The sequence below is a fragment of the Watersipora subatra genome, chromosome 2, assembly GCF_963576615.1.
Source record: "Watersipora subatra chromosome 2, tzWatSuba1.1, whole genome shotgun sequence".
Taxonomy (NCBI): Eukaryota; Metazoa; Bryozoa; class Gymnolaemata; order Cheilostomatida; family Watersiporidae; genus Watersipora; species Watersipora subatra.
In genome coordinates this window covers 31,948,257-31,961,846 of record NC_088709.1, presented here as the reverse complement: position 1 = coordinate 31,961,846, position 13,590 = coordinate 31,948,257, and the positions used below count along the sequence as shown (strand labels likewise).

At 34.7% G+C, this 13,590-nt stretch overlaps 1 protein-coding gene across 1 annotated transcript; it reads right to left on the bottom strand.

Annotated features, from left to right (window-relative positions):
• Nucleotides 1–91: 91 nt before the first annotated feature.
• On the bottom strand, nt 92–13,287 carry LOC137387653 (14-3-3 protein epsilon-like). The gene is made up of 6 exons (XM_068074134.1): nt 13,106–13,287; nt 8,413–8,615; nt 7,984–8,090; nt 3,791–3,988; nt 2,162–2,307; nt 92–801 (listed from the first exon to the last, which is right to left on the bottom strand). Exons 1-6 carry the CDS (start codon nt 13,167–13,169, stop codon nt 743–745), a joined length of 777 nt encoding a protein of 258 aa, XP_067930235.1. The 5' UTR covers nt 13,170–13,287; the 3' UTR covers nt 92–742.
• Nucleotides 13,288–13,590: the final 303 nt, after the last annotated feature.

Sequence of the window (13,590 nt, the reverse complement as noted above, 5' to 3'; positions counted from 1 at the left end):
ACTACTTATTTGACTACTCGCAATCATATTTATTTTGCTTTGTCATATTAGTTCTCAGAGTTGTAAGCTGCTAAGTATTAGCATTGTATAAAAAAGTTTTATAATATATTATTATTGCAACTCTAGCAACTACTGGTGCAACACACAACAAGCCTGGATGAGCAGATAACGACAATTACGCTTACATATCCATCCAATTTACATAGCACTAAGTCATTCAAGGTGTACAACAATCTTTTAATAGTGCCAACTACAAAACAACAGTTCTCAGAAATGTGTGAAAAATGTGCTTGGTATTACAGGCCATGGTCAACTAACAACCTATTCATTCGATCTTATGCAGAGCAAGTAGAGGCAAAACAGAAGAGAGCTAAAGAGACCATGATCAGATAATCAATGTATCAGTTGGATGATGGTTAAGTTTGGTCATAAATGCCAATACACAAAACTGATATACATCTGATGCCAAAAACCTCGGACATAATGAAAAGCGATATAGTAACCATGTCATCTAGAACTAATTGATCAATAAAAGTTATACCAAGAGCGTAATATTTTAGTAACAAAACAGTGTAAATATGCTATCAATGAATGAGAGAAGTCAGTTTAAGGGTTCGCTCAATCACAACATTGAAGGCCTAAAGAACAGTAAAATGGCATTCCCTGTGTTGTGATATTATATAAATGAAGCAATCAGAAGTTTTGCGATATAGGAGAAAGTCTTGCTATGACTTAACAAGGACTATGATGCCTCAGTGCCTTCTAAGTCTTGTACCTCGGCATCGCCAGGATTACCTCCATCTAAAAGAAGAAAGGTTGAGTTGACTAACAGGTGTAGCAAACTGCACCTATCAAGAAAATGTTAAAAAATCTGATGTGGAAAGTCAGTATCATACCGCGTGTACGCGAGGATCCGTTGAATATGTGTGGTAGTTTCATAAAAACTAATAGGTCATAGCTTGTCTACTGCTACGCATATTTTAAAATTCCGTAAGCACTGGGAAGTGCATGGCAAGGACTACTATTTAGGATTGACTACAGACTACAATGATAAAACAGCAAAACCATTTTAAAACAATTTAAGGCAGTGTGTACATAGCATCACACAAATGGATGACCAATTTTCATGATTATCACTTAGAATTCTTCAGCTCGTTTGTTTTATCTTAAACCGATTCAAAACTTAATCCAATTCTGAAAGGCTTAGAAAGAGTTTGATACACCAGTCAAATTGCACGCTATTTAATTGTTGCTATTGTTTTTTGTTCCACTTAGGTTGATATAAGCAAGAAACAGACAGAATAGAGCGATACAACAGGTGTCAATGCTAAAATCTCTACTTCATTTCATGAAAGACATTTAATATAACATTTCAATAAAAATGCTTCATTTGCTGAACAAGTATTTTTCACATTGACTGTAACCTATCAGTGCTTCTAACTAAAGCGGCTTCAGATAGTACTAACAATGATGCATCATCCCACAACCAAACACGAGCGGAGCAATGGTTTGGGAGATTTACGATAATTGTTTATGTGCACACAACTCACGAAAACTATTCATCTAGGGCCGTCGCAAACCCTTGTACCGAAATCTCATCAATGAATTTAACCATTTTTCAATCGGGTCGTTTAAGTATAACAACGATACAAAACCTATTTAAATATGTTACAAAGTCTTTATCATTTGTAGACAATTTCCTAAGCCTTACCCATCTGATCGGATTATACATAACTAGACAAATTAATTTGGCCTGAAATCATTATTAAAACTTGACTAGCCTATTTTGGTCAAAAGTAAGACCGGCAAACGACACACCGAGCGACAGAGAATAGAACCATTAAGTCGTGTGCATTTCACGAAAAAATAACGTGCACATTTCACCAGTCTACAGCATTATTATCTTGTCTATACAGACAAGTATTAATTCAGCAAATTCAACAGGGTTTACTGTTTTTAGTAGTAATAGCTGATGGCTTTGATTCTGTTACAGAACAACTTGGCTACTTTAAAGTTGCGCAACAGACCAAAAGGTTTGTTTAAAATTCATAAAACGATGACTAACCAACATGAATTTATCGACTACCAGCACTTACAAAGTTTCAGGAACCATGATGCGAGTAGTAGTAGTAGTAATAGTAGTAGTAATAGTAGTGCATACCTTCGCCTTGCATATCAGAAGTCCAGAGAGTCAGGTTGTCCCTCAGGAGCTGCATGATAAGTGTCGAATCTTTGTAGCTCTCCTCATTCAGTGTGTCCAGCTCGGCGATGGCCTCATCAAATGCTGTCTTAGCGAGAGTGCATGCTCTGCAAAGAAGGTTTCTCTATGAATATTCTCGATCCGTGACATACATTTAGATAATCTAAGCCTTTGACCAAGTAAATTGTAGCTATCAGAACAGAGAACTAGTTAAAGGGAGAAGTAGCTCACACCTGAATACCAGAGATGAAAACAAAATATTATATTAAGTCCTTGCCACTTCGTGCCTAACCTTTCCCTCCCTCAGCACAATGCAGTATTTCAATAGTAAGTTCTTTCATGGAAGACACAAGGAATGTCAATTTTAAACAATTTAAACAATTCAAGTTGGCACTTCAATCACAGAATGGATAGTTAAAACCAACATTGTTGTAATAGCTATAAGCCTGAATAGGTGAAGGTCATTTAAAAGAAATGTTTCACAAAGATGAACAAAAAAGCCAATTTAAACTATTGTCTTCAGCCAAAGCAAAACGGATAACCAAATCTGTTAAGGTGTTCTATTTTTCGGCAGAAACTGACTCGCAGTTTACGCTCTAATTTGTGTAAAAAGGGTGAGACTACTTCCATTTTTCAATCGGTGCTAGTCAACATTAACTATAACCTCGAGTGAAAGCTGTGGGTTGTTTGATTAAAATCATACACATCCATTGTTCAAAGCTTTAAGTGAACTAACAGCAGTTTTTCCTTGCTAATCAAATGAAAGAGAAAAATTGCAATTACAGCATCAAATTTTTAGCTGTAACCATTCTTAAGAGACATACTGGCTTCAAACATCACATTAGCAGCAACTCTGAAAAGCTACAATAGTTTGAAACTCTGCTTACAGGGAGAAACTTTCCGTAAGAAACTGATTTATGGGAGTAAAAATATACTTCCTGTCTTCTAGGGTACCACTGAGCACCAAAGTCAGCAATACCAGCATGTCAGATGCGGCTTGTGTATAACAAATTGCATATTATTAGGAACAATAAGTCTGAGATGGAAACATGAAACCAGCCAATAAAGTAAAAGTATTTTGCGATCTTTCAACGATATCAGATTAGGAAAAATCGGTGTTGAGGAGTTATAATAATTCATATGATATGTTTATACATGTAGTTAGCAGGGGAACTAACTTTATATCACACTTTTCCTAAATCCTTTAATTTTTATTATTGATAAAAGGTTAAACAATTAAGAAAAGAATGTCTTCACAGTCGGCCGTAAGCATATCTTTAGCTAGTCATTAAACTGTAGGTAGTATTGCAACCAGCGCCTTTTCCCTTGTCCTCTAAATGCACCTGCTGACATATTTGCTTTGGCTTAATTAACCATATTCACCGGCACACATTTACTGGAACGTATTATGGAGTGGGCACAGAGTGCTCTCCAAAAAAAACCAAGGAAATATTTTCAGAGGATAAATTGCTGTTGGGAAATTATAGGCTGATAGAATACCCTATTACTGACCATATACATTGCGGTGCATCTAAATAAACCATCGGCATTGTACGATGAGACACGCCTGATTACATATCACTCACATACCTGTCAGGAGAGTTCAAGATTTCATAGTAGAATACAGAAAAGTTAAGGGCAAGTCCGAGACGGATAGGATGAGTGGTCGTCAGCTCTCCGGATGCAACCTCACTCGCCGTTTTGTATGCTACCAAGCTGTTTTCTGCTGCTTCCTTTCTTTCATTGCCAGTAGCGAATTCAGCGAGATATCTATGATAATCTCCCTTCCTAAAAGAATGAGCGAATAATGCAATATATTGTAGCAAGGATGACAGACACTGATAACTAAAAAATAAATAAAAAAAACTGCTAGTAGCTGAAAATAAACATATTTCAACCTCGCGTATTAAAGAAAATCCTAACTATTTCTTAATGATGGCTAGTGAATACTCATTGTCAATATCTCTGCATGAATTGAATTTGCACACAACTTGTTAGCTAGGAACTACGCATCATCCTAACACTAATTGCAAGTATAAGAGGGTCACTAAAATCGATGACAGTCAATTGGCCATAAGCTGTAGCACTACCAGAGCAGTTGCATCATTAACTGGTATGCTCAACGTGATCCGTGTCCAGTTGTCCAATTAAACATTAAGCAATAGTCAATCACACTTAGCACAACTGCCTGGTATTTTAACGAGAGGCTTCCACAGCAGGCCCATCAAAAGTACTGCCACAATTCCACAGTGGAGCAACCCTAATCTATAAGAATTGTTTTGCATCAGAAGGCAAAGGCATAGACCGTCTGCGAGCAGGCTAGCAAATTTCAAACTGTTTGGCATCCTAGTTAAGACTGCATTTAAACATACCCTAAGACATTTACTTCAACTTATTCAAATTTCATTTAACGAATAACGAATGATAACATAACATGCAAAATGAAGTTTTTATATAAGATAATTTAACGAACAATAAAATAATAACCAACATAAAATTATAAGACGAGAAATATGATACAAGACATATAATACAAAATAACATGGTGATTAGCGGTATGTAATAAAATGTCTAATGATGAAAACCAAATGATATATTGCTATTGCACCATCTCTCGTCATTCTCTAGAACTTGCTCATCAGCGTCAAATAGTTAATTGTCATTTTTTTAATGCCAGCATCAGCCCGCGCATGCTGGAGACAATCGGGTCTAGTCTTAATCGAGTCGCCTGACCTGAAACTATGAACCTTGTTGTCTAAAGCGTTGTTAGCTCACGTCTCCTGAACGACTTGACGATTGGTGTCTTCGAACTCGAGCCTGCTCGGCATGTCTGTCAAAGTTTATAGGTATGTTCTCGCAGTTCTCTGAATATGTTCAACTTCCAACTTAAGCCTAAATAGTGTTTTAATCGAAAGCCAAGGCCTCAATGAAGTAGGCTCACTCTTCAGGCGCATTTATTCACTGTTTGATGCATGCGTGTGATCAATACATTTAATATTGGCCCACAAAACTCAAAGTCTATCGAAATTCGCTGGTCATTTGGTACAATACGCCTAATTAGGTAACTGATTACCAATTAGCTGTGATGCATGTCAAAGTGTCCGCGCAAAAAATAAAGGGAGGCAATTTTTCAACCTTTTCCCTGTCGTGGTGTTCAAATAGAGGTGGCCTTCAAATAAATGTAGTGTTCGAATACAGGTTTTACGATATTAATGTAGATGATGGAAACTGACTGAGTACTTTCATATATTGGAGCTCTTCTATTGGGTGGATGAATCCCCAGCTAAGGAGAAGGGACTTCTCCAATTATACTCCTATTGAAATGAGTTATGCAATGTCAGTCAGTCGATTAAAGGAGACGCAACATGAAGGTTTAAATAGCTTTATGAAGTAATGGTCAGAAAATGCACACATTTCAAAGATAGACCACCATCACATTCTGAAACATTACAACCTATTGAATAGTTGGTGAGCAAATGAAAACATCCCGGAGTTCGAATAAACCAAAATCAAAACTACATCATAGTACAGCCTACAGTTAGTGCAAATGCGCATGCATTGCAAGAAATTTATTAAGCAATTATAGTGCTTTCATTACGAACAGTCATCCGCATAAGCTACTAACCTGTCAATATAACCCAAAACCCATAAAAATGTATTATAAACAAGAAAATGTAACTTTTTAAAATAGGATGCCATAAATGGCAACACTATAATCAGAGACAGCTCAACTTGCCATAAACCCAATATAGATTAATTTAAGGAAGAGCAGTGATGAAGTACTGATTAATTTCTTATTAAATAACAGCGCGTGAGTAAAAGGACAAACAAAAATATCAGTGAAAACTAAACTCCATCGTTTATGCAAACTCCGTGCAATGTGTCGCATAAGACGACAAATATCTGGAAAAACTGCGAAACTGGCATGAATGTTGTGATACAGCTATACAAATTTCAATTTGAATGAAGGAAATTGACAATCAAGAAAAAATGACTAAGAAATTACAACTCTAAAAAATATGTAAATATATATAATATATACTATAATATATAAATATATAAAAATATATACTTATTGGCTACATCAATAATAAAAATTGGGGCTACCAAAGCAACACCTCAAGCTTCTCAAACGTGTCTAAAGATAGGATTTTAAAAGATGTATAGGTTTCATTTCATCGCAAACTGACTGAGTCAGTAGACAAGGACATGCTAGAGCAATTACCACAACTATGCAAGATATGTAAAACTGCCATCTGGTACAGGCATATATAAGCCGAGTACACGCCAACAATATCAACGACTGAACCTTACGGGGTCAAGTTCTCAGTTGACTACCTTGATCTTTGCCCTAGTAAACACCACCTCTTTCAGCAAATCATTAGACCGTTACCGGTTCTACCTCAAACTTAACACATCCTTACCGGTTCTACCTCAAACTTAACACATCCGCTCGTTATCTTACTGTCATATTCTTTCAGGTTTTTACATATTGTTTTATCTATTGCTCCCTCTTTACATTTTGCGTGTGACTTACACTAACATAACACTAACCCAAATAAGGTGAGCAGTGAATAAAATGCCTTAACAATTATAGTTGGCTACAACAGATGCTTCCCAATTAGAGGATCCTATCATCAATCGAAGCATATTACTTATTTGACTAGTAGTGAACTTGCTAAACATCTACAGTCAAATCAATTCTTTAGATTGGGTTAACGTACAAATTTCTTAAAATACAGCATAAAATTGCAGCAAAATTTTAACATAAGATGTTCCATGTTTTTGAGGCATCACGGATTCATACATCAAAATGAGAAGGACTAGTGAATGATAAAGAATGTAAAAACATAATACAAATACAAGATATATACGCTGACTTCGGCATTCAGTCTAGGTTAGAGTAAGTAATGTCACTAGATTTTTACCTTTGAGCCTATGCATTTCCAAACCTACACTTCTGTTTGCATACAGTTGAGGTGAAATAGGACAAACATTGTTGATTGAACACTTTATTAAATCAATTCTTATATAGAGGTTAGTTTTGAAGATGTTAATATACATGTATAATGCATTCACCATAATGCCATGGTTTATTTATTAGAGTTACCCTAGGTTTTTAGGCTAATGAATGAGTTACGCGTATCAGTGTACCCACTCATACATGTATATATCTCCCCCCCCATGTGACAGCTTCAACGCGCAAAGTACTGTAGATGCCAGAAAGAATAAACTTTGTATCTGAAGTTTTGAAGCTTAGTATGTACATAAAGCATAAACGTCATTCTATCATTGATAATAAATGTAATTGCAGCAGCTGGGTTTATGCTGATTGAGTAATACAGTGGGTATTACATATTACACAGTATGCGAAGCTATCCTCATCTCCACATTCCTAGCACACGATAACAAGCAAGTGTTGAGACATATCAACTACCGTAGGTGCAGACAGCTTCACACAACCAAACTTGTGACAGCTACTTCTACAGGAAACAACTGATATGATTCGTAAATATAATGTAGCACAAAGGGCCATGCAGAGATTTCATATACTCTGGTTTGTAAAACCTCTATGACATATGCTATTTCGCTGGATATATATGAATAAGTCTGCTTAAAACAAACAAATATTTTAGTATCTAAAGTAAAACAACAGCAAGGCGCGAGGGAATAATGCAGATGTGTTTAAACCTTCATGATAATTTTGGAAAATGCAAAAAAAACACAAACCATTTGTTGTGTTTAACTTCTACAATGAACCTATTTTTCATACAAAAACTTACATTTTATAGTAGAATACTTTTGACTCCCCTTGACTGGCGCTCTGAATTAGATGCTGATCAAGTATATTTAGAATGTCATTACAGATGTCTTTCAATTCCTGTTCTATCTGTAAGTGTATGCAACAACCTTGAAACAATTTCATATAGACCATGAAACTGGTTAATTTACAACCAGCTCAATCAGAATAAAAAGAAAGAAAATTGAACGAAGTCTAAAATATTTTTAATGCGTAACATGGTATTCATTTACTGTTGCTTGCAAGTTTCAGTTGTTATAGCTGGTGACAAGGCAAATATAAAATGAAAACATTTCCATCTCATTTTCATATAGCCTCACTGTTTTGAGGAATTACACCAAATTAACAACTAAGAAATCAGTAAAATGATAAAATAATTGATACACAAAAATCAACCTTGCTAGATAAGCACCTGTAATCTATATTCTTTGACTTCTTTTAGTTTACTTCCATTGGGATCTTTAGCTTCTTCTTTGTGCTCAATACTGCTGACTATCCTCCATGATGCTCGACGAGCTCCGATAACATTCTTGTATGCAACAGATAACAAGTTTCGTTCCTCCACTGAAAGTTCTACATCCATGGTTGCTACCAGTTTCATACTCGCCACCATTTCTGTAAAATATCTTTCTTATACAGAGCTTGTAACTATATCTGACATTATATATGATAATAATTTGACTAACCCATCTAATAAAAAACTGGGTAAGAATGAAATACAAGCGTATTACTGTGTTTAAACATCAAGGATGTTTTGACAACCTTAATCAAGGTCTAAGCACACTGAGACATTTGCGCCCAAGGAACTTTATTTTAATTAGTAGTTATTTGCTGATGGAATAATTTTTAATCATTACTTGCATAGAAATAGAGCACGCCAATGAAAAACACAAATCCTCTCCATTATAGGTTTCTAATGAACTATCTACATTACTTGGCTAACTTGTTTATGTTTATGCTATGATCAACCTACTCCCGCACGGGTTTCATCTATCTAACGCGTCTATAGAGCGTAGCATAAGATAGTCTAACAGTTGTTTTAAAATCTCACTGTCAATATAATTACATAGGGTAGTTGTGATAAAAAATGAGGACAATACTTTTCTTGTACCTTAAGGAACAAAAATATAAAAAACAATGAACAAACATATTTGTATTATTTAACAAAATTATGGAAAAGTCATTGCAAAAGAGAAAATGACTGTGATGCGAAGCGATAGTTAAGATGTTTAAAATATTTGGTATATGCACATATAACCCAAATTTGTTAAATGTTGATTTCTTACATTGTCAGTATTTACTTGGTTTTATATAATGCAAATTAGTTGATTTAAACCTATATATATATAACTGCCTGATTTTATCGCTGTTTTTGAGCTGCTGAGCATATTAGACAATGCAGTATATGTTTATAATATTTGCTCAGGCATGTGACGGCTTTGATCAACAAAGAAAATTCCGGAGCGGATTTAATTTGTATGTTGATATTACAGTGCATTTAAATCATTTGAAATTGTGACAGCAAAAATATGTTTTAACCCTCAGCATATCAAATAATTTCATTTTTTTCCAGCTTAATTATCTCCATAAACAATTATCAGTCAACAGCTCACTGATAACTGATTTCATTGCTCCGGAAAAGGCTGAGATATGACAGAGGTAAAGCTTAAACATTTTGCCAAACTGTTTACAGAACAAATAACGTTTGCTTTGTTAGGAGTAATTTCATCATGAAACAATTTTCGATTATTCGGTATGCTGACACATGAACAGAACGGTCAGTAACCAAGGCTAAATCTAATCACTATGGTTACCTAACCGAACATCTACTGAACTGGAAGATTTGTCAAGGCAACAGAAAACATTAAAAAAAAACATTTTTTAAGATATCCTAAAATTCTTCAGGAAAACCAATCTTATTAAATATATAATATGAGAATTATAGGTGTTGTCATTCAGCCAATTCTTTGGAGACGCACTATATATATTCTATAATTTGTCCACTTGCTGTCTATCAACATGTGCAATTTCCTATCACTATTGTAGATCAAAAGTTCGAAAAAGATGAAGTTGGTCAATTTTTGTTGTGTTATTATTAAACTTAATCAAATATAACAAAAGAAGTACATGCAGCGTCTACCAAGTTAACATTAAAATTGTTTTTATTCAATATCTTGCTAGTAATCGATATCTGAAGTGATGTGTCATGAACATCTCTAGTTATCAGCATTTAAATAGCCCATTACCCAAATACACCAGAGGAGAGAAATCCATTATTTGATTTGGCGTGCACTCAAACCTCAACATACAGAGATAATCAATTCCAACTGTTGATTTTTTGTTAAAACAGTTTTACGCCACAGCAAATACATTTTTAAGAATGCATAGCACTTGGTTTAATTTTAAGCTAATCATTTCTTGCTCAAAAATTTATCGATGAAGACTTCCACTAATTACATATGACATTAACAAATGCACTATACATAAAAACGTGAGAAAAAATTCAAGTGTACGTAACAAGTACGTAACTAAATGAAGAGAATCAATAAAAACAGGTGTCATTGTCATTTGATCTTCATGTTAAAGACAGGTGAACTGAGGTGTAAAACTGATTATACGAATAACAAATAGTGCTCAGTAGTCTCTAAAGAGATGCGGAGTTATATTAACTTACACTATGTGAACAACTATATGCATTGTATTTTCAATCATCACAGCTACCCTCTCCACTTTTAATATTTTCAGCTCTTTTTTGCATTACTTTTACTTGATTCTTCCCAATAACTACTAGTCAACGTTGATATCTTTGTAGTAAATACTTGAATACAAGACGTTTGCTGATGCTTTTTTAACGTAGCTGTTGTTATATTTGTAGCGAAAGCAATGCAAATTGACTTTTCACCACTACTGAAGGGTAGGCCACACACACCGACGAAAAGCTGATGGCATAGCCAACACACCTGAAGAGAAAAAACCAACGCAACTGTGATTGGACAAAATAGTTAAATATACAGTTCGATTTAATTTTATTCGTTTCCAACGTATCAAGTTGCGCACAAGATTGATTCTTGAATGACAATAGTGCCTCACGAAAAATATTTATATAAAGAGAAACATATTATTTTTGTAATAGCTAAATGACAGCTACACTATTTCAAATTCAAACTTTTGACAAAACATTTCAGATAATTCTATCAGGGATTGACTGTTAAAATGCTTTTTGTAGTTTATTGAAGCCATGAACTTCATTATTTTTGCACTAGAGCTGTTTTTGTTATGAAAGTATAGCACATTTTTCCTTCAGGAGAAAATAATGATACAAATTACTGGTTATTGCCATGCAAATGGTATTGCTCTCATAAATCTTTGATGATTCATAATAGATAACAAATATCCTGACAATACTCAAGTAAGTGTACAAGAAAATCAAACAATGATGTTATTTGATTCATACTGATGAGGTCAATTCTTAGTGGTAAATATATTAGTCAACACAACATTTCGTTTATTAGCCGTCGCATAGCCCAATATATCAAAAAGAAAGGCGTAAGGTAGTGTAGAGAGAGCCAAAGCTTAGGAAGAAGATCTGCTTACACTTGTATTCATTTACAAAACTTTAATGAATAAAGGTTATTTGAATGTTGGTAATTAAATGCTGAGACACATATTTACACAGATTATACATTGTATGTAAGAGATTTGCATGTCGTAATGATTATATGTCTAAGTTTGACTAACTACAAACACAAAGAAATTATTAGAGCATAAAGCTGTTCAAATGCTTGATAGGAGGCGGCTCCACAGCAGTCAAAACGAAACCTTTCAAAGGAGCAAATCTCGACTGAAGCAACTGATGTTTGTAATGCGTGGCTACCAAATTTCAAACAGAACTCAGCAAATTAACATCGTTCCAGAGATTGCATTTATGTTTTATTTTCTACCTACCGATGAGACATTAAATGAAAAATACATTAGCTATAATGTCTTGTCCAATGAAACGCGAGTTTTTGCTCAAGTATGTCTGTGAACTGTTTGAGATAGTTAAGAAATTCATTTACAGTTGTTCTTAACCAAATTACAACAGGTTAATAAACACAGGATGTTACCATGCAAAATAATTACACCCAGAATAAATGCAGGCCACAATTTGGACCTGTTGTGTACACATTATCTTGCATCTTACAAACATCAACATTAAATGTATTAGCTTATTTGGAAGACCTGTTGAAGACTGCTAAACAGTCATTTCTTAACCATATTCAGATTTATGGTAGAAATAAACACATTCACAGCAGTTTGAAACTTACCCGAGTGTTTCCCTAAGAAGCTTCAAATAACACTCAACTTTAAAAATTAATCATTATAACCACTAGTTGTTAGCTGTTTTTCAACGAAATATCATGTATGTGTTGAAACTACTAAGCCCTACGTGCATGTTGTTTTACTACAATGACATGCCAAATGTTTCATGAGTCATTCTTTATATGAGAATGGTAATACATTTGTATTAAGTGTGCAGATATGCAGCGCTATGGCAAAAACCTGTCTTGGCCAGAGACTGCTCCGGGATACAGGTTTTTAAATATATTGCTAGCCTTATATTTGAATTGTCTCAAAACGAATAAGCTTAGTGAAAAGACTGCCAAACCTTATTTAGCGTTATACATAATGCACTGTGGACATGATTGCCAGACACGATTTATAGGTCATCATTACAAACTGTGTAAGTTTTCCCATTGAGCTAATCACAAGTCAAACGAGTGGAAGCCAACCAGACTGTTCCTTCAGTAATTAATGCTATGATAATTTTAAATATATATAAATGGGATACAAGACTCTGTTGTGTTGCGTACGAAGCTAGCTGATACTGATGCATCCATGAGTGATACATAACGCGAATTATCAATTTTAGGGTGAAATATTTCTCTATCTAATAAACACACTTACAAGCGCCATCCCACTAATATAATTGATTAAAACTAATACCAGCTTGCGTTTATGTAAAAACAGCTTTTGGCATTGCTCCAAAATGAATACGCTATCTAGCAAACAAGTTAAAACCAGTTCAAACGAAACCTTGAGTAATTGCTGTACGATCCGCTTACCATCATAACGTTCAGCTTGTTCGGCAAGCTTTGCTTGATAAACACGGTCTTCTCTTTCAGCCATGGCTGATGTCTAGCAAATAATCCAGAAAATTTGGATATATACGCTACTATCTAACAGAACCGATCAGGTAGATTTTGGAACACTGTCGTCAATCGACCGCTCAATATGGCCGTTTCGATTAACCAATCAAAAGTCATCGACAGTATTTTCAACCAACTCTTGCCATCGATGTGCTAATCCGCGGTATAAAAATTTTAAAATTATTGTTGTTTCAGCGTGTTTAGTAATGTATTAATAAAATTTTACAATTGTGGATTATTAAAATTAAACTTTAAAAACGGATGAATAAAACAAAATTGCAAATAAAACCGCAAAAAGTGCGAGTATAGTTATGTTGTTGTGGATACCAGAAGGTTTCGCATCAGATTAGTGAGCCAGATTCGCGAAAAAGGCCAGTCGGCATGATAACTCCAAATAAACA

Coding starts and splice junctions, on each gene's coding strand:
- LOC137387653 (XM_068074134.1), bottom strand. CDS start 13,169: ATGGCTGAAAGAGAAGACCGTGTTTATCAAGCAAAGCTTGCCGAACAA. Junction 3,989..7,983: donor AAAGTATTCTACTATAAAAT/GTAAGTTTTTGT, acceptor TCATTCTTTTAG/GAAGGGAGATTATCATAGAT. Junction 2,308..3,790: donor ATCTTGAACTCTCCTGACAG/GTATGTGAGTGA, acceptor CCTTCTTTGCAG/AGCATGCACTCTCGCTAAGA.